The sequence below is a fragment of the Callospermophilus lateralis genome, chromosome X (assembly GCF_048772815.1).
Source record: "Callospermophilus lateralis isolate mCalLat2 chromosome X, mCalLat2.hap1, whole genome shotgun sequence".
Taxonomy (NCBI): Eukaryota; Metazoa; Chordata; class Mammalia; order Rodentia; family Sciuridae; genus Callospermophilus; species Callospermophilus lateralis.
Genome location: NC_135325.1, coordinates 23,400,026 through 23,424,390, shown reverse-complemented (window position 1 = coordinate 23,424,390; position 24,365 = coordinate 23,400,026). Strand labels below are relative to the sequence as shown.

General features: G+C 32.7%; 1 protein-coding gene across 1 annotated transcript in view; it reads right to left on the bottom strand.

Moving 5' to 3' along the window:
- Cfap47 (cilia and flagella associated protein 47) overlaps positions 1 to 24,365 on the bottom strand; it is a 421,187-nt gene that overhangs the window by 79,766 nt on the left and 317,056 nt on the right. Inside the window, exons 53-56 of the mRNA XM_077107522.1 lie at positions 22,319 to 22,426; positions 14,647 to 14,758; positions 10,481 to 10,585; positions 6,152 to 6,308 (exon numbers count right to left, since the gene is read on the bottom strand). Coding sequence (XP_076963637.1) covers positions 6,152 to 6,308; positions 10,481 to 10,585; positions 14,647 to 14,758; positions 22,319 to 22,426 — 482 coding nt within the window. The remainder of the gene's footprint in view (positions 1 to 6,151; positions 6,309 to 10,480; positions 10,586 to 14,646; positions 14,759 to 22,318; positions 22,427 to 24,365) is intronic.

Here is a 24,365-nt window from a genome sequence, read left to right as displayed (position 1 = left end):
TACTGCTACTGAACACCACAGTCATAATTAACCCAAAGTCAACAAGAACTCATCACAGTACTTTATTTACACTGATCAATCACCAAAATGGAAAGTGATATTTGTAAAACTAATATGCTATGTTAATTGACGTGCACATCTTTTCCCCTAATGTTATTTTGTTTTACTCTTCAATTAACTATTGATGTCTGAAACAGAATCCATGCTTATTTAAATATTTAATCAAATCACTCATATTACATTTAAATTTAGATTAAGTAAAGAATTTCCAAACTATAACCATTTCAGAGGAAAAATAATCAAAACACCTCATTTGTATGCATTAATTATTGCTTCGTTCATTTTTGCAACTTTTTAGGTATCTAATCCACAATGAAGTTTCACTTACAGAATACTATATAAAGTAAAAAACTATGTATTTGTATATATGTCCTTCAAATGTGAAATAGTTTTGAAATGTACATACAATAGTTTTAAGATCAAAATAGGTGCTCAACAAAGAGACAATGACCAAACATTTAACTCCTGTTTTATCAGCATGTATGCTAAAATGCAAATACTCATTTAGGAAGGAATTAAGCTATGAATTAAGGTAACCCCTGACATTAAAAAGCTCACAAATTAGCAGGTTTAGAATATGGTTTGATGAGCAAGGAAACCAACATCTAATGGAGATATGTCCTTAAATTCATAATATATGAACATTAGGCCATAATTTCTAATGGTTTAACTTAGATCCTTGCTTCCCACTCATGGCTACTCTTTTATTCTCTGCCTTTATTCACAGCTATGTGTGGCAGAAATTTAAGAGAGGAGAAGGGGTTTCAAACTGGGGACATAATTACAGATGAAAATTACTGATGAGAATAATTGTGAGAATTGAGTCCATGGACAGTCACTGAGAGGTACATGTCTATGCCAAATAAGGGCAAGGTGCAACCCTAAGCATGTATGGATCAGATGGATTCAGTATCTTATGGCAGAGAGCAGAAGAGAAAGGAGAGATCAGAAGATCTGAAAAGATGAGAAAGCAGTGGCAGTAAGGGGTATTTCTTGAGGACTTTTTATAGAATAGGGGAAGCCTATTCCACTGTCATGTGAAGATAGTGTAAGTTCTTTAAACCCTTCTCACTGGTCTTTAAAAGTACCACCTCTAAGCAGAAGACTTAGAATGACAGGTGGTCTTGAAGAAGACAGCCAGACACCATCAGTTCAAGACCTTGTTCTATTTACTCCTATGGCTTTGGGGAATTTCCAAGCCTAGAGTTCCACATCTGAAAAGTAGGAATATTGACTTCCTTCTTGGAAGAGTTGTCTTCAAGATTGGGTACAGTCATGTTAATAGAGGTCTAGGGTGGCATATAGTAGGTTCATAACACATCTTCTCTTAGGGTATTTAAAAGTTTTGCTGTAGCATCCTGTTCCTCATCATACTCATTAATTATCTGCTTTGAAGGAATTTTTACCATCCTCAGGGTGTTTAGACCATCTCTTCTCTAGCCAGCTTCTCTCATTTATCTTTTGAAGTTAGCATGGATTAAGACATGGAGGATCCCTGAAGCATCATCTTCTCTCACTTTGCCTTGTATAATGTTCAACTGAAAACTCTTCAAAGAGCTCGCCCTGTTCCTATTGGCATTGTTTGTACAGCTCCTTTCCTGGAGATATCTGTTCCCTAACTGGGTAAGATAGAAGTACAGGAGAAGTTGAGAGCTACAGTCTAATTTTATGGGCTTATCTTTTCATGGGAAAGAGATTTCTGCGGCAATCAAAAACTTTGAAATATTGCAAACTATTATCTTTGTGGGCACATATGTGTATTTATATGCCCTCATCTTTTACAAAAACTTCTAAAGACATCACAGAGATATAAAATCCAAGAAAAGACGAATTACAAGTAATTTTTTAGAAAATTGAAACAAGATTAGGGACATAACCTGCAGTCAGGGATGAGATATAGCGTGGGCATGTCACTTGCTCCAGATAAGCCAAAATATTTTCTTAGCAGCCAGTGTATGGAGGAGAAATGAAATGACACCATTAGTCTCTGTGGGATGAAAACAAACTACTGGCTCAAAAAAGCAATAGTTCTTCTTGATAGAAATAACTGAAAGAAATTTCTCCCAATAATTTTGTAAAAAAGACTGTGCAATGTACCAGGAAAGCCTTTGATAACACCTCCATGAACACATAATGACAAATCCTTTAGAATATTTCTATGTTATCTGATCTTGTGAGTGTGTGGTATTACAACAGTAAAATGGAATGATAAGAATTTTTTATGTGATTCTTTTCCAAACAGCACCAACATAATGATCTTTAGCTTTGGACTATTTTAAAGTACCCATAACCAAATACTCATCTGGGTTATAAAAAGTACTGGGAATGTAAGCAAGCCTTTAAGAACATTTGTTTAGGCAGCACAGTATAGTTATTTGAAAAAGGATAGTCTGGGCACATGAAATGTTAAATGTTTGCTAAATGAATGAATTCTCTCAGAGATTTGGGAAACTTCTAGAAATATATTGTGTGCTTTTCCATTGATATGGATTTAAACCTTCTAAGCATTAGCTCTCAACACCAGTCTACTCTCCCAAGCCATATCCATTGTCAACAAATATTTTTAGTTAGTTATTAAAATGCTATAGAATATAGTTTATAAATACATAAAACAAGGAAATATTTTCAAAACTCACTAAGGAATTAAACCTGGGTTCCTTATCACAGCATTTAGCAATTTTGCAATATCCTGATGTGTCTCCACCCCTCCTCCAACACATGTATAGAAATATATAGATATTTTTCAAAACTTACTGTTTTCCCAGGAAAGCAGCATTTTTGGAATGTCAAACTCATTATCAAACTTCTAGATTACCTAATTCTCTATAATTTTTCCTGCTGCTATCTTAGCTATTTTCATGTTTATCACTTCTCCCAGAAATAATACCTTTCAATATTCAAAGGATCTTTGGCACTTTATTTCTACTACATGTTGTCTCTAGTTATCAGAATCTTAATATTTTTATGGACCACTCTGTCCTGTTTGCTATATAAGTGACCAATACACAAACCTTGCTCATAAAGATCCCACAAATATTAACTACAATAACCAATGTTTAAATAAAGCTGTATATATGCTGCCATGCTATTCAGTAGGGAAAATAATTATTCCAGGTTCAGGATTCCAGGTGCAGGAAACACACACAAACACACACACACACACACACACACACTCACACGTGGGATAGGGGGGAGATATGCAGGATCTGCAATTCTGTGAGATCATTCACACTGAGTATCACCTCTTGGTGATGTATTCTGAATCTAAGGAAACTCCATGAATTCTGTATTATCTCCAGGAATATCTATATTGCTTCCTTTTGAAAGATAGCAACAGGTTGTATAGTTCCATCATTAAATAATTTAAAGACATTTACAAATATTTAAATGAGAAGGTATCAACATAGCACCTTTTGTAATGTGTATATTTGGCATACATGTTAAATATTTTATTCTTCTCATAAGTCCCATTTTTCCACAAATGTTCAACAATTCAGGCCAAATTGTGTGAGCTTATTTACCAAGGAATATGAACACAAAGTAGGTGTATGGCACCTAGCAAAACAGAGTCTAAAAGAGGGAGAAGGAGGAAGATATGACACAAAGGAAGATGTTATCAATAAGAAAAGGGAAAGAGGAACAGTTGGGGGTGGAGGGAGGGAGTGTGGACAAGTGCTAAGGTATCTGAGGTCAATAATTTTCTTTGCCCCATCTTATCAGCTTAAAGAAAGGAGGAGGGAGAAATTAAGAGTTTTAACATTTCCCCTACAGAGAGTAAGTTTACTTAAAAGAGAATGTTTCAATAGCAAATAACTGATAAAAGTTTTAATTGATAAGTTTGCTGTATTTTCTTATTACAAAGAAGGAAGAAGTTTAGGCAGATTTTCAAAAACTAAGAGGCCACAAATTATTTCACATTTTTAAAATCAAAATCTTGACTCCAGTATGTTTTTAAAACACTTATAATTATGAAGATATTTACCTATATCTGCCCTGAGAAGTTCATTCCCTGGAAAGATCCTTTGGCCTGCCTCAAGTTCCCCACACCAGAGATTCTGAGTCGTACAATTGATACAAGCTTCACAACATCTTTTTGGTCCCTATCTAAATGTGTGGTTTCTAAACCCAAAGGACACAATGCCTTTGGTATTTGAATTTTTTTCAACTACCTATTCCTTTTCCTCCAGCAGTTATTCCAAATCACTACTCTTCAAATTTCCTACTCTATCTCCTTTCTTCAGCAGAAGAAAATGTAAACATGACTGCTCTTAATTCCCAAGCCCCTCTACCTTATAACAAGGTATCTACATTTGCATTTCTTTTCTCTTATTCCCACCTGTTCAAAGGAAGAAATGTTCCTCCTGTTCAAGGTTAACGTGTATACCTTGACCATGAGCTCAGTCCACCAAGAGCCTCAGCTCATCATTTAAACCTTCCCTCCTTTATACCATTAACTCCTATTCAACTCTAGCTTCTTCCTTCTGCTTATACATATGCTCTAGTCTCTTCTACCTTAAAATGACGAGTTCCTTGAGTCTTCAATCAGCTTTTACTAAATACTACATACCTCTCCTCATAACAACCAAAGTATTTATAAGGATTTTATATGACATGACATTATTTTTATAATTTTTAAAATTATTTCATACAAAGAGCATGAAGGGATGATCAGGAAAAACCAAAATGCCAACAGGTAAATAACATTCAGGATAAGCGTTAATCACAAATAATAAATAGGGCTGGGGATGTGGCTCAAGCGGTAGCACGTTCGCCTGGCATGCGTGCGGCCCGGGTTCGATCCTCAGCACCACATACAAAAACAAAAGATGTTGTGTCCGCCGATAACTAAAAAATAAATATTAAAAAAAATTCTCTCTCTCTCCCCCCCCTCTCTCACTCTCTCTTTAAAATAAATAAATAAATAATAAATAAATAAAGGAGGATAGAAGATTAGAAAGATGTAGAGTAGAAGGAGATCAAGAGGGAGAGAGGAGGGATGGGAAAGGAAGAAAATGTGGAATGAATTTTTTAAAATAATTCTATGTGCATATATAAATAAACCACAGGGAATTTCCCCTTTATGTATAAATAGAAAGAACCAATCAAAAATAAATAAATAGATGAATAAAAGGAAGATCAATAGAGAAAGGAGAATGGGGGAAAAAGGAAGGGGAGGGAAAAGGGGAAAAACATGAACTACAATTGAATTCCATGCATGTAGGAATTTGTTGAGATGAAACCAGCTCCTATGTATAACTATCATGTGCTAATAAAAAAATAATAAATTTGCAATGATGATAAAATACAATTTTCCCCCAATCAGACTGATGGAGATTAAGGAGAATATTGCTATTCAGAGTTGATTAGACTCAAGAAAACAGGTGACATCTATAATATATTTAATGAGTATGAATTACAATATTATAACCATTCTGGAAAGCAAGTAGGTTTTTATATCAAAAGGTTTAACATATAAAACTATAATCACCAAATTACCAATTACTATAGTAGCAATAGTAGTTGAAAGTAATAATATTAATACTAATAGTAGAAATAGGAATAATAATCAAAAACACATTGATAATGTCCAATATTGGACTTAAATGTGCTTCAGAAAACTCATGATGAATTAATTTTTATTTTGGACTCACAGTATTAAATAATTTACTATAAAGTGATTAAATACTTTATGCAATCTAATTTAAAAGCATGCATCTTCAACAAGACTGGTTGAAACAAATACTTAATCAGATATACTACCTATTTATTTAAAAAAAGAAGGGAGAAACAGAATCATAACACAAGAATTTCCATAAACTTTCAAAGAATAAATACTGGCATATTTGATTAATATCATAATAATCTTACAGATTTACTGTATATTTAAGTTTACAGATAATATTGGAAGAAATTGACTTGGTACATAAATACCTGATTCTGGCTCCACCATTTGTAAGCTGTGATTTATAAACCAACATATTTCATATCTCTCTCCATGTTTTCTCTTTTATATAATGATTTTTATTCTATGATAAAATAAGTTTGATTACTAGCTACAAAATTATATGTAAATACAAGAAAAACAACTTACTTGTTAACACGATGTTGATGACAACATCTTCCTCAGTGGGATTTTTGAAAGGTATAATGAAAGATGACTGAAGACCAAGAGGGGTGGTTATTTTTTCTGTGTCTACAGGCTGGGGGAGTAGTCCTACTCCATAGAGGCAGAATTTCCATTCTTTAAACTGTTTGAGGATAAACATTTGTAAGATAATCCTAATCACACACATTATATTTGCAACTGTTAATAAATGTAATACACATAAAAAATTTGGCAAGAAAAGGTTCATTGTCAATATTTAACATGTATTCTTTCATCTCTCTTTTTCAAATTCCTTTTGATTTTATTGAAAAATCAGTCTGTTTTTACACTGAAAAAAGAGGAGACAAAGGAACAGAAATCAAATATGCAACATATTTCAATACATATAAGGTTAATTAAGGCACAGAAAAGAATCTTTAATTGGATATCTTGCATTTATATTCATGGTATGCTTTAATATCAACTTGTCTAAAATCCTGGATACTAAACATTGCACATAGTTTCCAAAATTTCAGGGCGAATTGCAAACGAAATTAAGATACTCACTGCATGAAGACAAGTAAGGTGAAGCATATATTAAATTCCCATTAAAAGGAAGTGTTTACAACTGCATGGGATGTTATTTATCCTCACCATCTAATACATCAAATACATTTTCTGTTATCACATGAAATGGATGAATGACTTAAAAATATGTGAAGGAGATTGAATGTAGCCCTTGTTTTGACATGGGTTTCATAAGCCTGCTAAGTGCTGTTTGAAAATGTTTTCTTTGTGTCCATTTAGAATAAAAATCCTTTGAAAGTATAACAGATTATGATTTGGTTCTAGATATTTTATACTTATACATCAAACCCTTTGTTCATGTTACAGATGAATGAAAAGGTCATTGGCAAAAGCCAGTGATTGTCCTGATTTATAATCTCTCAAACTACATAGATGTTTCCAAGATTGAACTCCAATAAAAAGAAGGAAACTTTTTTTAAGGTTGCTCCAAATTAGGATAAGCAGAGGCAGGAATTGCACAAAATGCCATCTTTTAATAGGAAGAATTAAAGGCAAGTTATAGCTTCATATTATATTCAAATGACTATATTACTGTTAGTCACAGATTCTATTCACGTGATATAAGTTTACTATATTTTCAATTATGTTGTCCTAACCTGATTTTATATAATTGACCCACAAATGAAATCCAGTTACTTTCAACCATTAGGGATGAGCTAAACTAAAGAAGGTCATGTTTCATGTTTCCTAAAGTGACATGGAATATTGAGTTTTTATGTTAAACCACATCCTGTCATTTCTGAATGCTGATATCTTACAGTTGTCCTGGCATTGATTAAATTATCCACTTAAATTCAGACAGGGAAATTAAAAAATAACCCAGCAAACATGTGCATTAAAAATAATATTTTCAGCTCATATTTATCTCAAACTTCTACTACAGGAGAGACAATAAAAATATAATTCTGATGTTCTTAAAATATAAAGCAAGGGGGGGGTAAAAGATAGTAAATCTAGCTTGTACATTGAGCAGGGCCTCCAGAAAATTAAAACTTGCTGAGAATCAACAGAACTTTCCATAGATGTAGGCTTCAAGGATCATACACTCAAGCTGGGTTATAAAACCATTCTGAATTTTTATCTTTTCAATTTTTGCTATTCTGACCTTTAGAGGAAACAAGTCACAGAATTGTATATAAGAGCAATAAACAAGGGCAACTGTTTGAAAATTAAAATGAAACATCTGAAAACTATAAAAGAAAATCTCAACATGTTTGAAACCAATGAAAAGTTCCAATTAGCACATCTGGTGCTTCCAACTGTTATGTAGTAATGTAATCTCATTGAGAGACTCTGGTAGCATAATAAATTCATGATATCTGAAGTTGTGATTACCTAACACTTAATCTGAGGATTCAAAATCTGCACAAATAACTTGAGCCCAGAGTTAGATTTTTAGACTGCAGAGTTCTTTATATAGACCTAAACAGAAGCCAACAAAATAAACAACAACAACAACAAAAAAAAAAAACAAAAAAAAACAACCATTTCCCTCAGGTCAGCAAAAATGCACAATTGGAAATAGTTTACATTTATCCTATGAGCACTGCCAACAGTTAATTTTAGATTAATCAGTTACTCAGTTGTGCATGTCAGTTCAGATAGATTTGATCAATCAAAAACTGAGTGGGATAGAAATCTATGAGTTTTCCCCTGAAGGTAATAAGGTATTCCAAACTCTGAGATGTAGAAATATAATCTCTAAAGTTTTATTTTGAAAACACCTTCTTTAGATGCCTGTTCATACATAATATATACTGTTTTTTTTTCAAAACTTCATTCAATTAATACTTTATGTTGAACTGGTTTTGCTTGCAAAAGATGTCAACTGAATGAATTAAATAAAAGAGTAAGACTGAATCATTCAGAGATAAAAAGGGCAACAAAAATCACAGAGGTTAGAAAGATACATCGAAAAGGTTGAAGGGGTCTGGACCCAGAAGCTGAACAGAGGAATTATTGATTAAAGTCTAACCATAAATGAACCCTCAGAGATTTATACTATAACTTGAAACGGAGATATTAAGAAATACTGAAATCAAGCCCACTGTTCAGCTTATTCACAAACAGTTTGAGATGATTATTTACTTGTTTGAGTTCTTTTCTGTTTAATAAAGAATTAACAGTCAATATCCAGGCTATTCTAAAGCAATTAAGATGCCAAACTGATAATAGCCCTGCTGATGTGCAAGACTATCCTTGAAAAGATACAATTTCCACTAGAATTGCAAGCAACTAAAATGTCCCCAATAATTAAGAGGATAGAGCTCTAAACATCCCATGAAGCAAAAGATCAGCCTTAGGCCTGGGGTTGTAGCTCAGTGGTAGAAGGCTTGTCTAGCACATGTGAGGCAGTGGGTTCAATCTTCAGCACCACATAAAAATAAATAAATAAAATAAAGGTATTGTGTCTATCTACACAGTTTTTTTTTTAAATCAGCCTTGATAGAAGTATTTATTTACAAGATAGTAATATTCACTATACTCTCCCTTCTGTATTAGGAAGGATTACTATTGGTTTTCTTTAATATTTTCTGGAATCTATAGTACTTATTTCAGGTCATGTATAAGTGAGCTATCATTTAGAAAATTTGACAGTTTCAAATTTTTTTTTCTAAAAATAAATGAAAATGTTTTTTGAAAAAGAGGACACTTCAGTCACTATAGGTCCCAAATTGACATGGGGATCCCTGAATTATATTTGTTTCTACTGTACTTGAACATCAGGCATCTATGATTTCCTTGGTGTCACTTATGATATACAGTACATTTGTCTATTTCTTTTCCTCCCCATAAATATTTGAGTAGGTAAAAATAATAATAAATGTAAAATATTGTGCAAGTTTTCATTGGCAATTAAAGAGTTACCAATCACTTGGTAAACTATAGGTAGCTGTGAAAAGCAGCCATAAAAATGAAATGAAGCCAGATATCCTGAGTCTAGTTCTTGGTTCAACATTTTACTGACTACTTAATCTTAATTTCTCTGTCTCAGAATCCTGATCCATAAAATTGTTAATGACAATACTTCCTGTATAGAACTATAGTGAGAATGAATTAAGTTGACTCTTAGAATGACATATATCGGGGCTGGGGATGTGGCTCAAGCAGTAGCGTGCTCGCCTGGCATGCATGCGGCCCGGGTTCAATCCTCAGTACCACATACAAAGAAAGATGTTGTGTCCGCCGAAAAAACTAAAAAAAAATAAATAAATATTTAAAAATTCTCTCTCTCTCTCTCTCTCTCTCTCTCTCTCTCTCTTTCTAAAAAAAAGAAAAAAAGAATGACATATACCACATTTAAAGGTGCTTCCAAAATGATAATTATTTTAAAAAATAATTATTATTCAGGAACACTATACAGAGGAAATGGAATGAAAAATATAATACAATATTTGCAAGACTGTACTCTTTACATTTTTATATGTAAGTCCATGGAAAGTTGAGTAGTAAAACTCAACTCAGAGAATGAACATATATACCAGTGATTTGACATTTACTTTAAAATTTTGATGTTTTAAGCCTGGGTAGATATTCTCCTTCATTCAAGTGATATAAAGATTTAGAAAAACCTTATTTAGGTGCTTGCACATGGATAATATATACTGTATTTTCAAAAGTTCATTAATGATTTACAATGAACTCATTTTACTTGTGAATGATGTCAACTGAATGACTTGAATTTATTTATGTTTTAATTTTGAAATTTCATTAACTTGAATTAGTCCACAAATATTCTTATCATACCTGAGCGCAGCCGAAGTTGATACAAGTTTCATGACCAGCTCTTCCAAGTGCAGAAGGATAAAAATAAACAGATATCTCTGTGGTAGAGTGAGGAAGTATAATCAGCTGCGTAGATTCAGAAAGACGTAAAAGAGAAACAAAAAATCAACATTTTTGTTTGAGGTGGCTACTTGAATACAAATATTATGTTTGAGTGATGAATGTGTGGCCTTGTGTACATTATCTGTTCTCAGTATGGCTGTTTATGAATATTGATAAAAGAGCCTGTGGTGAACACTACTGCATGGATCTCCTGACATGTCCTATCCCCAAACAATGACTACAGGGTTATTCACTGTGTAAAAGGAAGTCAGGATTAAATTTTACAAGTTAAGTTTGCCGCCCTAATAATAGATATATGCATTTAACTGAAGAGTCCATGGCCTACTGGCCATCTCATGGTACATGTCAAGCCACCAGGAACCTAACTTGTAGCCTTGGTAATGTCAAAAGAAATAAACTGTTTCTAAGCATAGAGGGAAGATATGATTTTTAAATGTATGATAAAGTTTTCCTCTTCATACTATAATACACACTCTCAGGGTGTGACCTGTGGTTGATATGATAGGAGCTTGAATTCTCTCCTTAAAGAGAGGGAAAAAAAAAACAAATGACTCCATCACGATGTAATGAAGCCTTGGGTATCTTATGTAATCTAAATGCTACTCTGCAAATAATACAGTATTTATTATCAACATATAAAATAATAGAATGACTGACACATGTCTGAAAAGTGAGTCAATTATTTTTCAGTAATACATTTTTCCACAAAGGCCTTGAAAAAGCAAGATTGCAATTTAGTAGCATTATTAAATCCCTGTAAAACAAATCATTTTGTGCTTGATAAACTCTGATAATGACCATAAAATGCAAATGCAGATTTAACTTTATATTTACTACTTGAAGTCACCTCCCGAATAAATATGTATGGTTTTATCTCTAGCAAATATTTTTTTTTTCTCAGACTGGTTCTCTAATATCTCCAATGTTTTGGGGTTATCAGAAAATAAGCACTTCAGGGATGTAAAATAGTTTTAATAACATCCTTAGCAAAAACAAGAAAAAATTAATAAATTCTTTCAACTTAGCAAATATGACTAAATATTTTGTTCTCTCTATAAATATTGACAGATAAGGATATGTATATATGTGTGTATGTACTTATCTGTATGGACAAATGTGTACTGAGATAGAGAAGAGAGATCTTTTCTTATTGAAATGATCATGCAATACTACATTAACTTGGATTTTAATTCTAGTTCTAGCCATATGGTTTAATTTTTACTAACCATGTGGTTTAATTTTTAGCCTATCCAGCCTCAAATTCCTCTTCTATAAACATATGACAGAGGCTTGTGTTTAAAAATGAAGGAATGTATATCATCAAATAGCAATTCTATTAAAAACCCTTGTTTCCACTTAAACCTCACTGAAATTCACTGAAGAATGTATTATTTCCCATGATTTCAAACACAGAAGGCTAAATACCATTGGTAGAAATGAGCTACAGTAAACCTGTGGTTTCATGTAATGGGGTATATTTGATATGTTAAATGTAGGACCATTTTGAAATTTAAGATCATTTCATTACAAGCATCATCATGATAACTAATACCAATATGTGAATACTGAGTCCTAGTTCAAAAGGGAAAAAAAAATTTGTGACAGTTGAGTAAACTTGAATTCTCATGAATATGAGATAATTTAGGAGAATAATATGCTTTTAAGAAACATTCTGAAGTATTTAGGTTGAAATGACATGTGATCTACAATTTCCTTTCAAATTGAGTAGCATGATATGTAAGAAAGAAAAAAAAGAGAAAAAAATGTGACAAATCATTAATAATTTATGAACCAAGATGGCAAGTACAAGATTGTTCACTGCATTATTATTTCAACTTCTGTATCCATTTGAAATTTTTGATTATATACAGTTGGAAGGAAACAAGTTTTTCATATCATTATTTGACTTCCTAATCATTGAAGTGTTTATGAAAAATAATCAAGATTTAAAAATATTTACTTATGTGAACACACACGTTATGTAATGAAAGGCATGAGTAAGTACCATATATATATACACACACACACACTTTTATATGTACATATAATTATATAAATGCATATATTATTTATAAATATATTTTTATAAATAATATTTTATTTTAAAATAAATTTTATATTATTTTCCATTTTTTATCATTTATATTTGTTAATGTCTCCTATTTTATATAAGTGTTTTCTCATACATAACTTTTTATTTCCTAATATTAGCTTAATTGAATAGTCAGTATTCAGTAAAAGAATGAATAAATTAGCAAGTCATGAATGGAAAGGATAAGAAAATAAGCTATTCTTTTTTAATTTTAAATATTTATTTTTTAGTTGGACATAATATCTTTATTTTATTTATTTATTTTTATGTGGCACTGAGGATTGAACCCAGGGCCTCGCACATGCTAGGCACGAGCTCTACTGCTGAGCCACAACCTCAGCCCTATTCTTAATTATATGATTCAGGTGGCATGCATATATTGCTTTTGGTTTTCCTTGGGTTGAAGATTAGACTCTTCTGGCGCTGGGGTTGTACCTCAGCAGTAGAGCACTCCTCGCGTAGCATGAGTGCGATGCTGAGTTTGATTTTCAGCACCACATTAAAAAAAAAAAAAAAAAATATATATATATATATATATATATATATATATATATATATGACTCTTCTTTAAAAATAGAGATAAAAAACACCACTTTGTAATGAGGAATTCCAGTTATAGGCAAACAATATCTTAAACCCCATGCTCTTTATAATTTATAGAAAATATAATTTTAAAAGATACAACCATGTATGATCATTTTACTACACTTTTGATTTTGGTAGTGGGGATTTAACCCAGAGGCACAGTACCACTGAATTATATCTCCAGTCCTCTTTTTAAATTTTTTTCTCTTGAGCCAGTGTCCTCTCAAGTTGATGAGACTGGCCTCAAACTTGTAATCTTCCTGCCTCAACCTCCTGAGTAGCTGGAATTCCAAGCATGTGTCAATGTGCATGGCATTAATACACTTTTTCTAAGATGAAAGTGTATCCATGAATTTTATCAGTATAATAATTAGTGATTTCTAATTTAACACATTATAGAAGAACTAATTTAATATTATATTATTACCTGGCAACTAATAACTGCCATTTATATATAAAGAAATAAAATTATAGATTTGTTAAATAGTCATTAAGCAACAAATAATAACAGCCTTTATTTAAATATCTTACATATTAACAGAGCTCCATGATTTACTGTGAGGTCTTGTGATGAAAATAAACTACTCTAATTATCTTCTTCTTTTTTTTTTTCCAAGACAGGGTCTCACTATGCTGCCCAGGCTGGCATTGAACTCCATGGCTGAAGCCATCTGCCTGCCTCAGCCTCCAGAGAAGCAGGGATTACAGTTGGGCACCAGTACATCTGGCTTGTAATTATCTTGAGGTTTACCTGAAAGTATGTGGTTTCACATTCACTATAAATAATTGGTGTCCTATGCTTTGGAAACACAGAAAGTCATATTAAATTTTAGGAACTTGTTTTGTAACTTGGAGGCAGAAGAAAAATATTTTGGCTCATTGACTTCATCCTAATCTTTGCAAGGACCCAGGAATGAGAAAATGGGAAAGGTACAGGAATGGGGATGAGAAACAAGCAGATCTGTCAGCACTATCTGGAAGGGTATGTGGGGGGCAAGGGACAGGAACTCAGGAGGGGCTAGAAAAGAAGTGGTCTCTTGCCTGAAAGTATATAGTAACTGTTAAGTTAAAATTCTGATACTGGAAAACTTTCAAAACCTGATTATTAAAATGGTGAGAAATAAAATCAGTTTATTTAGAATTCAGTGACAGTGAGCATGATTTTAGTATATAGAATCTTAAAAATTTATATAACACAACAGTGTTTTAATGGTATATATACAATGGTATTATATACATTCAAGGGACAATGTATATAATAGAAAATTATATTTTTTATTTTTTTTAAGAATTCGAAAAATTATTAATTAAAATGATCGTGTCCTAAACTCAGAATTACAAAATGCTCTAGTAGCAGTAGGTCTCATGACTTTCTGAATGTACTTACTGGTGATCTTCTGTCAATTTCCAGGACAAAATTTTCAGGATTACTGTTTGTTACTTGAAGTTCTAAAGTTTCGTGTGTAGGATTATATAAGGGAATAGTCTGTATGACATACCTGGGAGGAAATACAAAAATAGTGAAGTTGCTGTATTCACAAATTTGTTCAATAATAATTCCATAACTTGACCATTACAGGTTGAATTGTATCCTCCCCAAAACATATGTTGGCACATAAAAAAATTATAAAATTTATGGGGTACAATGTTATGTTTTGATTGTGCAAAAAACAATTGTCAATCAAAAATTAAAATAAATTACTCAAAAAAAGAAAAAATTCTGTCCGTCTGCTATCTATGCCAAATAAGTCAAACTGTCTAGTAAATTTATGTAGCACTCAAAAATACATTTTTTGAAGTCCATACTCCCAGTGCTCCCATGACCTCAGAATGTAATGTTATTTGCTATCTGGAATCCATGTAATTTATTAATCTCAACTGAAGTCATAATGGAATAGGGTGAGCCCATAGAAAAATATGAAATAAATCTCAAACTAGTTTTCCATGCTACTGTAATAAAAAAAGTACAATACAATTCATAATCCAATATGATGTACACATTTTTTAACTGCATTTAGTGATTTATGTTTCAACTCAGATCTGGATGATTTCAACTATTTTCTCTTCCCTGATCAGTTTCAAGCAGCTTGTGATTAGTTGAAATTAAAAAATTGTTTATTTCTGACACCCTTACATTTATTTAAATATTGGAGCTGCAGGTATATGCCTTGGATTAGGCTATGAGTAAATCATGTTGGAAATATATTAGTGGGCTGAGGATGTAGCTCAGTGGTAGAGCACTTGTCTAGCAAGCATGAGATCTTGGATTCAATCCCCAGTACTACAAAAAATATACATACTATTATGAATAAGGTTCATTTTCCTATTTCTATTTTCTTGATTGACAAGTGGCTCATCTAATTACTATAAAAAATTGGAAGTGCTAAAGGGAAATTGTTCATAATTTCCTAAATCCAATTTATCAGCTCATTAAAATTATGTGTACACCTATAAAATTTAATTCAAATATAATCAGCATTTAAATCTTAGTCTGGGGTAGATTAATTACTTCACATGGTATGGCACTAGTTACATTTATATTTATTTTCAGCAAGCATATTTTTCAGATATTTGTGATTTAGCATATCAATTTTTTTTGGTACTGTCTCAGCCTCCTGAGTCACTGGGATTATAAGTGTATGCCCATCATGCCTGGCAATATATTACTTTTTAAATAATCTGTGTCTCGCAAGCTTTCAATAGTGATTAAGCAACAAAACTCAATAGCCATGTAAAAGTGAAATTGAAATGGTTTCCATGTGATAAGAAAACAAAAATTGAGAAAATTAAGGACATTTCCTTAGCTACATTTTTATAGCCTCTCAGATATTCAAACTCTAGGGAATCAAATAGAATTTTCAGGGTAATGTTCTGGGCAATACATATTTTCTTAAACATTCTTGCTATTAACACTTTGACTTTTACCGTTCACTACTGAGTTTCCTGATACAAGATGAAAAAAAATTGAAGAAAGAATTTGAAAAAAAAATATTCAATTAGATGACTATATAGCAATAGTTTATGCTTATTTTCAAATATAATTTGCAGAAAACAAAGGTCTCCTATAGTGGAGCCACATTCAGTTGTAATGGGAGAGGCATAGTTATTCCTGTTAATCAAAATAAAAATTAAGAGGTATCCCATCAGTCTCAGTTCATTAATATGCAAAGTGATTTTAATGTGAGGAGGTTTAAAATCAGTTCTGAATGATGCTCATGGTATAGCCAGTTTACTGCCTCAGGGAGGAAAAAACAAATACAATATGGTATTGCTATTGGATCTACAAGTAGTGGCTGGAATGAGGTTGAACAATAGGTAGGAAGAAAGAATAGGAAGGGCCTCACATAGCATTCTAAAGCACTTTCATTTCTATTTAAAGGCAATAAAGTAAGCTGAAGTGGTTGGTTGTCTCTTAAGTGGAAGTGTGGCATTCTTAATTATATATGCCAAAAAATTCTTGGCAACTAGTTAGAAAACAAACTGCAGTTGGAAAGGAGGGCAGGCACCAAATCTAATTTTAATTATAGTATGATAATCCAGGTGAGAGACAATGAGGGCTTGAGCAGTAGGAACAGAGAGGAGGCAAAAGCTTTCTGAGATATTAGGTAGGGAGGAGAAATGCAAAATGGTGAAAGTCTGTGTTTGGAAACAGAAGTGACAAGAAGCACTGAGACCCTGTATAGGGACCTATAGAGAATGTGGATGGCCCACTGCTGAACTGTTAGATTTACTCTGTAAGTAGCAATTAGCATAATGTTCTAAAATGGAAATTGACACAAGAGGTAATATACATATGATTTTGTTTTTACATAATATGTAAAATATATAGAAAACCAATTAGCTGGGCACAGTGGCACATGCCTGTAATCCCAGGGACTCTGGAGGCTGAGGCAGGAGGATCACGAGTTCACAGCCAGCCTCAGCAATGGTGAGGCCCTAAGCAACTCAGTGAGACCCTGTCTCTAAATAAAATGCAAAATAGGGCTGGGGATGGGACTCAGTGGCTGAGTGCCCCTGAGTTCAATCCCTGGTGCACCCCCCGCCCCACCACCAAAGAAAAAAGAAAACCAATTAGTGTTTTCCAGGATCTGTGAGGAGGGGGCAAATTACAGTGACTGTTTCATAGATAAGGAGTTTCCTGTTGGGTTGATGAAAATGTTTTTGAAAGTTGACAGAGGTGTTGCTGCACAACAGTTTAAATGTACTTTAATGGCACAACAGTTTGAATGCACTGAGTATTTTACTTTAAAATCGTTACCTTTATTTTATATGGAGTTCTCCTCACAAAATAGAAACAAAAATAGAAAAATGAATGAAGTAAATAAATCAGTTTATCACACAAGATGTGAGTAGGTATTGTTCATGATGCTCCCATTTCAAATGTGTGTGTGTGTATATGTGTGTGTGTGTGTGTGTGTGTGTGTGTGTTTAGGGTTGCACAATAAAGCAGACTTTTTAATGGGGGGTACAGTCAAGAAAGTTTTAAAGCCATGGCTTGGATGTCTGCTTGCATGGTGAGGACACTAAATGAGAGAAAACACACAGCAGGAAGCTTTGCTAGGAGATAATGAGACTGTAGCAAATTTAATTAAATGTCTACCATACAGATGGAGACACGAGTCTGAAGTTCAAGAGGGGTTCCAGCTGTAGCCACAGAGTCTCAATTCAAAATAAAACAAAATATATTTGGTCCAAAATGTGTACTTAAAAAACACTCCTAATTATAACTTAAATAGAATTCTATTTATATTTTCTTAATAAGAAATCACTTTGCAAAAATAGAACTACAATTGACAGCCTGCCAACACATGTTGTAATTATGAAATAAAGTGAACTATATTTTAAAACATTCTCTAAAGAAGCAAATGAAAAAAAAAACAGCATAAGATTTATGGGTATTAAAGTCTATTTCATTGCAAACTATTATTATAACTTGATGACATTTGAAATGTTTTTTGTATCATCTCCATTTCAAGCATATCAAAAGCAAGAAAATCTGCAATCACCATGGGCTAAAGAGAAAAATACAAACTAAAGACGTATTTGAATGACATGAAAGTAGCAGGGAGACTATTAGAGAAGAGGAAGAGAAAAAGGAGAGGGATGTGAAGGGCAATGATGGGTGGGTATGATCAAAGTATGCTATTTGCATATATGACTATGCCACAATCAAAGTCATTATTCTGTATAATTAAAATGTACTAATAAAAAATAAATGCTGATTCATTGTTCATCCAGTAAGTTTTTTAAATTAAAGTGAATCTAATAGTTTCTTACATGCCAGGTTTCCAATAATTAGAGATGGAAAATTGTAGATTGTACATGTGTATATTCAGGATTGTTGATACATATATTATTTAGGGGACAAAATTCAATTTCTGAAGTGTTCAAAATGTTACTATTTAGTTTTATATTTCTTCATAGCTATGAGAATTTTTTTCATCAAAATCATTTCAAATTTGTTAATATAGTATAGGAAGAGGAAAATCAACATATGAACAATGAAAAACAAAAAGTGATAATTTTAATAAATCAAGTAAAACAAGAAGTAGCATCTTCAAAACCAATTATAGGGTAAAGTATACATGGGAACTCTGCCCTGTTGTTTTTCAACTTTTTTATAGTCTCAAACTATTGCAAAATAAAAAAAATTAAAACAGGGCTGTGGCTGTGGCTATGGCTCAGTGGTAGAGTGCTTGCTAGTATGTGTGAGTCATCGGGTTCAATCCCCAGTACCACATTAAAAAAAAAAAAAAACTAAATAAACAAGATAAAGCTATTGTGTCCATCTACAAGTAAAAAAAGATATTTAAAAAATTAAAACACATTATACAGAATCCAAGTGATGATAAAATATCATGAATCCACAAGGATAAATGTACTTACTATAAAATTCATAAATCAAAAGATACCTCTAATATGTGAAAGTTCCTTGTGTAACTAAATGGAATTAATTTCATTTTTCCAATGATTTATTAAGTGACTACTATCAATCTTTCTGAGACTCATTAATAATAATCTATAAGGCCAACTATGGATGATAATTACGGTTGCCTCCGACATAGAAGTGCAAATACATAGTCCTTTTATTTACCTTGCTCTTCTCTTTAACTTAAAACAAACCTAGGAACAACTAAATGTGTAGCCCCAAACAATGTTTCCACTGCACTCCAGACTTTTTATGACTTCCTACTCATTATACATATGTCTAACTGTCTCCCATATAATAACAACAAAATGGTCTTTGATATTGATAGCTGACATAAAACTAAATAGAAGGACTGTAAAATAAAATTGAGTTAATCTGTCTGAATACAAATACTAGGGAAAAGGGTAAACAGAAAGGAACATTTAAAATCAGCCCCCAAATACTAAATCAAAATAGAGATATAGGAAGTAAAGAGAAAATAGAGATGGTATAATTCAAGAATTCTAAGAACTGAAATTCACAAATCTCCTTATTTTAAGAGATCTTCAATGACTGGGTTGTAGCTCAGTGGTAGAGCACTTGCTTAGCATGTGTGAGGCATTGGGTTTGATTCTTAGCACCGCATATAAATAAAGGTCCATTGACGACTAAAAAAATATTGACAAAAAAAAAAAAAGAGATCTCCAAGTTGGGCACAGTGGTTTATGCCTACAATCCCACTGATTCAGGAGACTGAGGCAGGGGGATTTCAGGTTCAAGGCCAACCTCACCAATTTAATGGGAACCTGTCTGAAATAAGAAATAATAGCCAGGTTCAGTGGCACACACCTGTAATCCCAACAGCTCCAGAGCCTGAGGCAGGAGGATCTCTGAGTTCAAAGCCAGCCCCAGCAACTTAGTGATGCACTAAGCAACTCAATGAGATCCTGTCTCTAAATAAAATACAAAATAAGGCTGGGGATGTGGTTCAGTGGTTGAGTGCTCCTGAGTTCAATTCCCAGTATCAAAAAAGAAAAAGAAAAAGGGCTGGGGATATAGCTTAGTGATAGAGTGCTCCTGGGTTGAATCTCCAGGATCCCAGTACCAAAAACAAAACAAACAAATAAATAAATTTAAAAACCAGCAGTCTCTAGTTATCTAGAAAAATATACGAAAATAGAGTCATGGCAAGACATATCATTAAGAATTTTAAGGTAAGGATACCGAATGAAAAGATCTTACAAACTTCCAAAAAGGATAAGGATACAGGATGAGCTGGTTAAAAGATAGTTATTATCAAACACCTTCTAGTATTATAATTATTGGACTTTTAATCATAGATAAGTATGACTTTCATAAAAAATTAAATTTTAGAAAAATGTGCTTAAAAATAACTAGAGAACTTTAAAAGAAAAATTCTAGCACTTTTTACTAGAATGAAAAAAATAATGAGAAAAGTGAGTCGAATTTTCACATAATTGTTTTATATTTGTTAATAACATTTATATATGGTTATTATATATTAACAATTTAAAATTAGAAATATGTATATAACTAGGATTTAGTTTGTAAATAACTTGTTGAATCAGACATGCTGGTGTCCCACACTCAGCTACCCTAGTAGATTATTATTAATTTTTTTTACCAGTTATCTGCCCTCATCCTATTTTTCTGCATGTTTGCTGTTAATCTCTCATCTAAGTCCTTTAGATGATTTTTCATGGATCCAGGAACCCCCTGAACACTACAGAAAGCAGACATGCCTGGGAGTTTGTGTGTCATTCCAAAGATGCTTGTAGTGACTAGTTTAGGAGTTCAAAAGCCCACAATACAATACAGTTATGTATTGTATATCTCAAAATAGCTAAAATTTTTTAAATGTTCTCACAATTTGAGGTGGTAGATATGCTATTTAGCCTTATTTGATTATTTCACAGTGTAGAAAAATCACATTTATACCCCATAAATATACATAATTGCTATCTACCAAATAAAAAGTAGAATAGGGATCAGACTACAAAAAAAAGCCCCAAACAACAATAACCAGTTCCTTTGCTTCAAGGCATGGCAAACTGTGTCTTTAGAACTAGGGTCCAGATAGCTCTCTCTCTCCCCTCTCGCTGTCTGTCTTAAGAATCAGGCAGTCAGGGACTACATATGCAATTACATTCACACTTAGCTTCTTCTCCTTTCTTATCCTGTTTTCTCTATTCTCCTACTGATTTCTCTCAAATTACTTCCTTAATGAATCACTTGTAGTGATATTTTGATTCAAGATCTGGTACTGGAAAAATTCAACACTTTTGATGTGCTGTGGGAGAGAAATCAACTAAAAGGCACCAATTTGCCTACTAGAGTATATACTTTTAAAAAGTTCATTATGACTTGTTTACCAGCACCAAATTTGGTGCCAGACATGTAATAGGAACTTGATCACATAAATATGAATGGTCATATGTCAAGGGAACATGGTATTAACCAAATGATCAAGTGTTCACAGTTGTCCATTGCCTATCCTCTGCTTTGAGTTAAATAAACTTTCATCAGGCTTCCCTCTTTCCTATAAGCCCCTGAACTCTGCTTATTTCCAAGTGTAAGCAAGTTTGTGTCACACACACACACACACACACACACACACACACACACACACGATCATGCCATGCTTCCTTTCTCAGCCTGTGTGAATCAATTTACCGTGGTGAGATACTTTTCCTATTAGAACCCACTGACCATTTCCCCTTGATTGTCTAGCATTCCCTCCAAAAGATTGTTTATATCTGCTTTCCTCTTCCTTTACCCTATAAGAGTACAATCTCTTTTCAATTTGATTTTGTGGCCCTTGCAGATTTCTGAAGCATTCTTTCTATTGGAATCATCCCTTTCCCTCCTTTGCAATAATCCTTTTGAACAAAAGTCTTTACTTACTAAGCCCTGCTTTTTTTTTTTTACAAGTTTTCTACTAGAAATACATTTAGTTCTTATTTTAACATATTAAGGCTAGGGTTGTAGCTCAGAGGTAAAGTGCTTGCCTAACATGCCTGAGATCTGTTAAAAAAAAAAAGTATTGTTAAAAAAAAGATTAAATGCATTAAAACAGTGATGTTGTATATATTTTTTAATATAAATAATCTTTCTGTTAAAGAGAACTTACTTTCCAAGGTCACATTGTATTTCTGGTATTGTGTTTGTTTTTGGAAGTTCAGTAGTTAATTTCAGTAAATACCAGAACTCTTCCCCCATTTCAGGCTGGAAAATAATGCTGGTAAAAATATACAAAATACTGTTAGTAAAATGGAAGGAAGACCAATAGAGTAGAGAAAGAGGATGGAGAGGAAGGGACAAGGAGAGTATATGGGAAAGTAATGGTGAATGACATCTACCAAATTATGCTATGTCTATGTATGAATATACCACAATAAATCATAAATCTATATAATTATAATGCACTAATTAAAATAACACCCGCCTGTAATCCCAGCAACAGGAGGATCTCAAGTTCAAAGCCTCAGCAAAAGTCAGACGCTAAGCCAATCAGTGAGACCCTGTCTCTAAATAAAATATAAAATAGGGCTGGGGATGTGGCTCAGTGGTTGAGTACCCCTGAGTTCAATCCCTGGTATCCAAAATAAAATGACAATAATAGAAGGCAGATCAGTAGAGTAGAGGAAAGGGATCAGGAAAGGAAGGAGAGGAGGGAGGGGAAAGTGGGGGGAACAAGATTGATCAAATTATGTTGTGTGAATATTTGAATATGGCATAATGAATCCCACTATTATGTTTAATTGTAATGCATTGATACGAAAAAATTCCTGTCAGTGGTTTTAGATTGTGTAATAGGCTTGGCAAGAAAAATAAAATATCTCAATTTGGTAGAAATAGTTGGTATCAAACATAATATTTGACAAGTACTCTGTGATGTACTGTACTGTTACTGTGAATATATTTTTAAACTTTTTACTATTTGGTGAGTAAATCACGTCATTATTCAAGAAAAATAATGATAACATTAATATCTATTTAATATATGTTTGTTCAATTAGTGGAAAATGTTTATATATGAGTATTTTCAACGTTGTGCAGGATCAATAAGAGTTAAAGTCCATTTTTTAACCATCACTGAACCAAATTTAGTTTGTTGAAGTGAATGCGAATGTACTTTCATAGGAGGGCTATCAAGTGACATGTGGTTTTTAAGAGCTTCCTTTATTATGTGCTCAGCTCTGGGGAAACAGAGCTTGTGGTAGTCTAAAAGTATAACTGATATGTCAGCTCCGTCATTTTTAATTTGTATAACTTCAAACAAGTCATTTGCTTTTTGAGCTTCAATTTCATCATATATAAAATGGGAGGAATCAGTTCTACCTCTTAGAGTTGTTATGAGAATTTTATGTGTTTATTATGTAAAATATATGCTGCAATGATAATAATAAGGTAGGCAGTCAATAAGCATTAGCCCAGGTTGTGCCTTTTAATATATACTGATTTTAAAAATCCAAGATTCAGTCTGTGCTCACAAAGCCTGTACAGTCACATGGCAGAGATGGGATGAGCCAACATTTCTTAAGGGAATCTATTAAAATAACATCTTTTCTAATATGCTAAGTTCTTCTTTTCCTGTTTTACATTCTAATCTTTATCCTTTAAAATTTCTCAAATATATTCATCTACTTATCTGCTTATTAAAATAACAATTACTTAATTCCTATTAAAGGATATTGTGCTAGAAGCAGCAATAATTTATCTTGGATTGTATTATATTAAGTGAAATTAGCCAGGCACAGAAATACAAATACCACATGATCTCACTTATATGTAAATCTGAAAAACTCAAACTCACAAGCAGAGAGTAGAATGGTAGTTGCAGGAGACTAGGACAGAATGGTTAGTGGGGGGAGTTGGTTAAAGGATAACGATATTTCAGTTAGACTAGAAGACTAAGTTCATCTATTTTATGACAAGATGACTATAGTTAATAACAATATTGTATACTTGACAACTGCAGAGAGAATACATTTTAAGTATTCTCAGAGTAATTTTCCTCAAGGAAATTGAAAGTTTAGTCCCTAGTCCTCATGAAATAAGTTTCATTTGGTTCAGTTGCTGCACTCAGAATGATCTGGTTACTAAAAAGTGTAATAGAGGGTCAAAGGAGAATTTTAGGAATTATTTAACTTAATATACCAATAAATAATAATTTC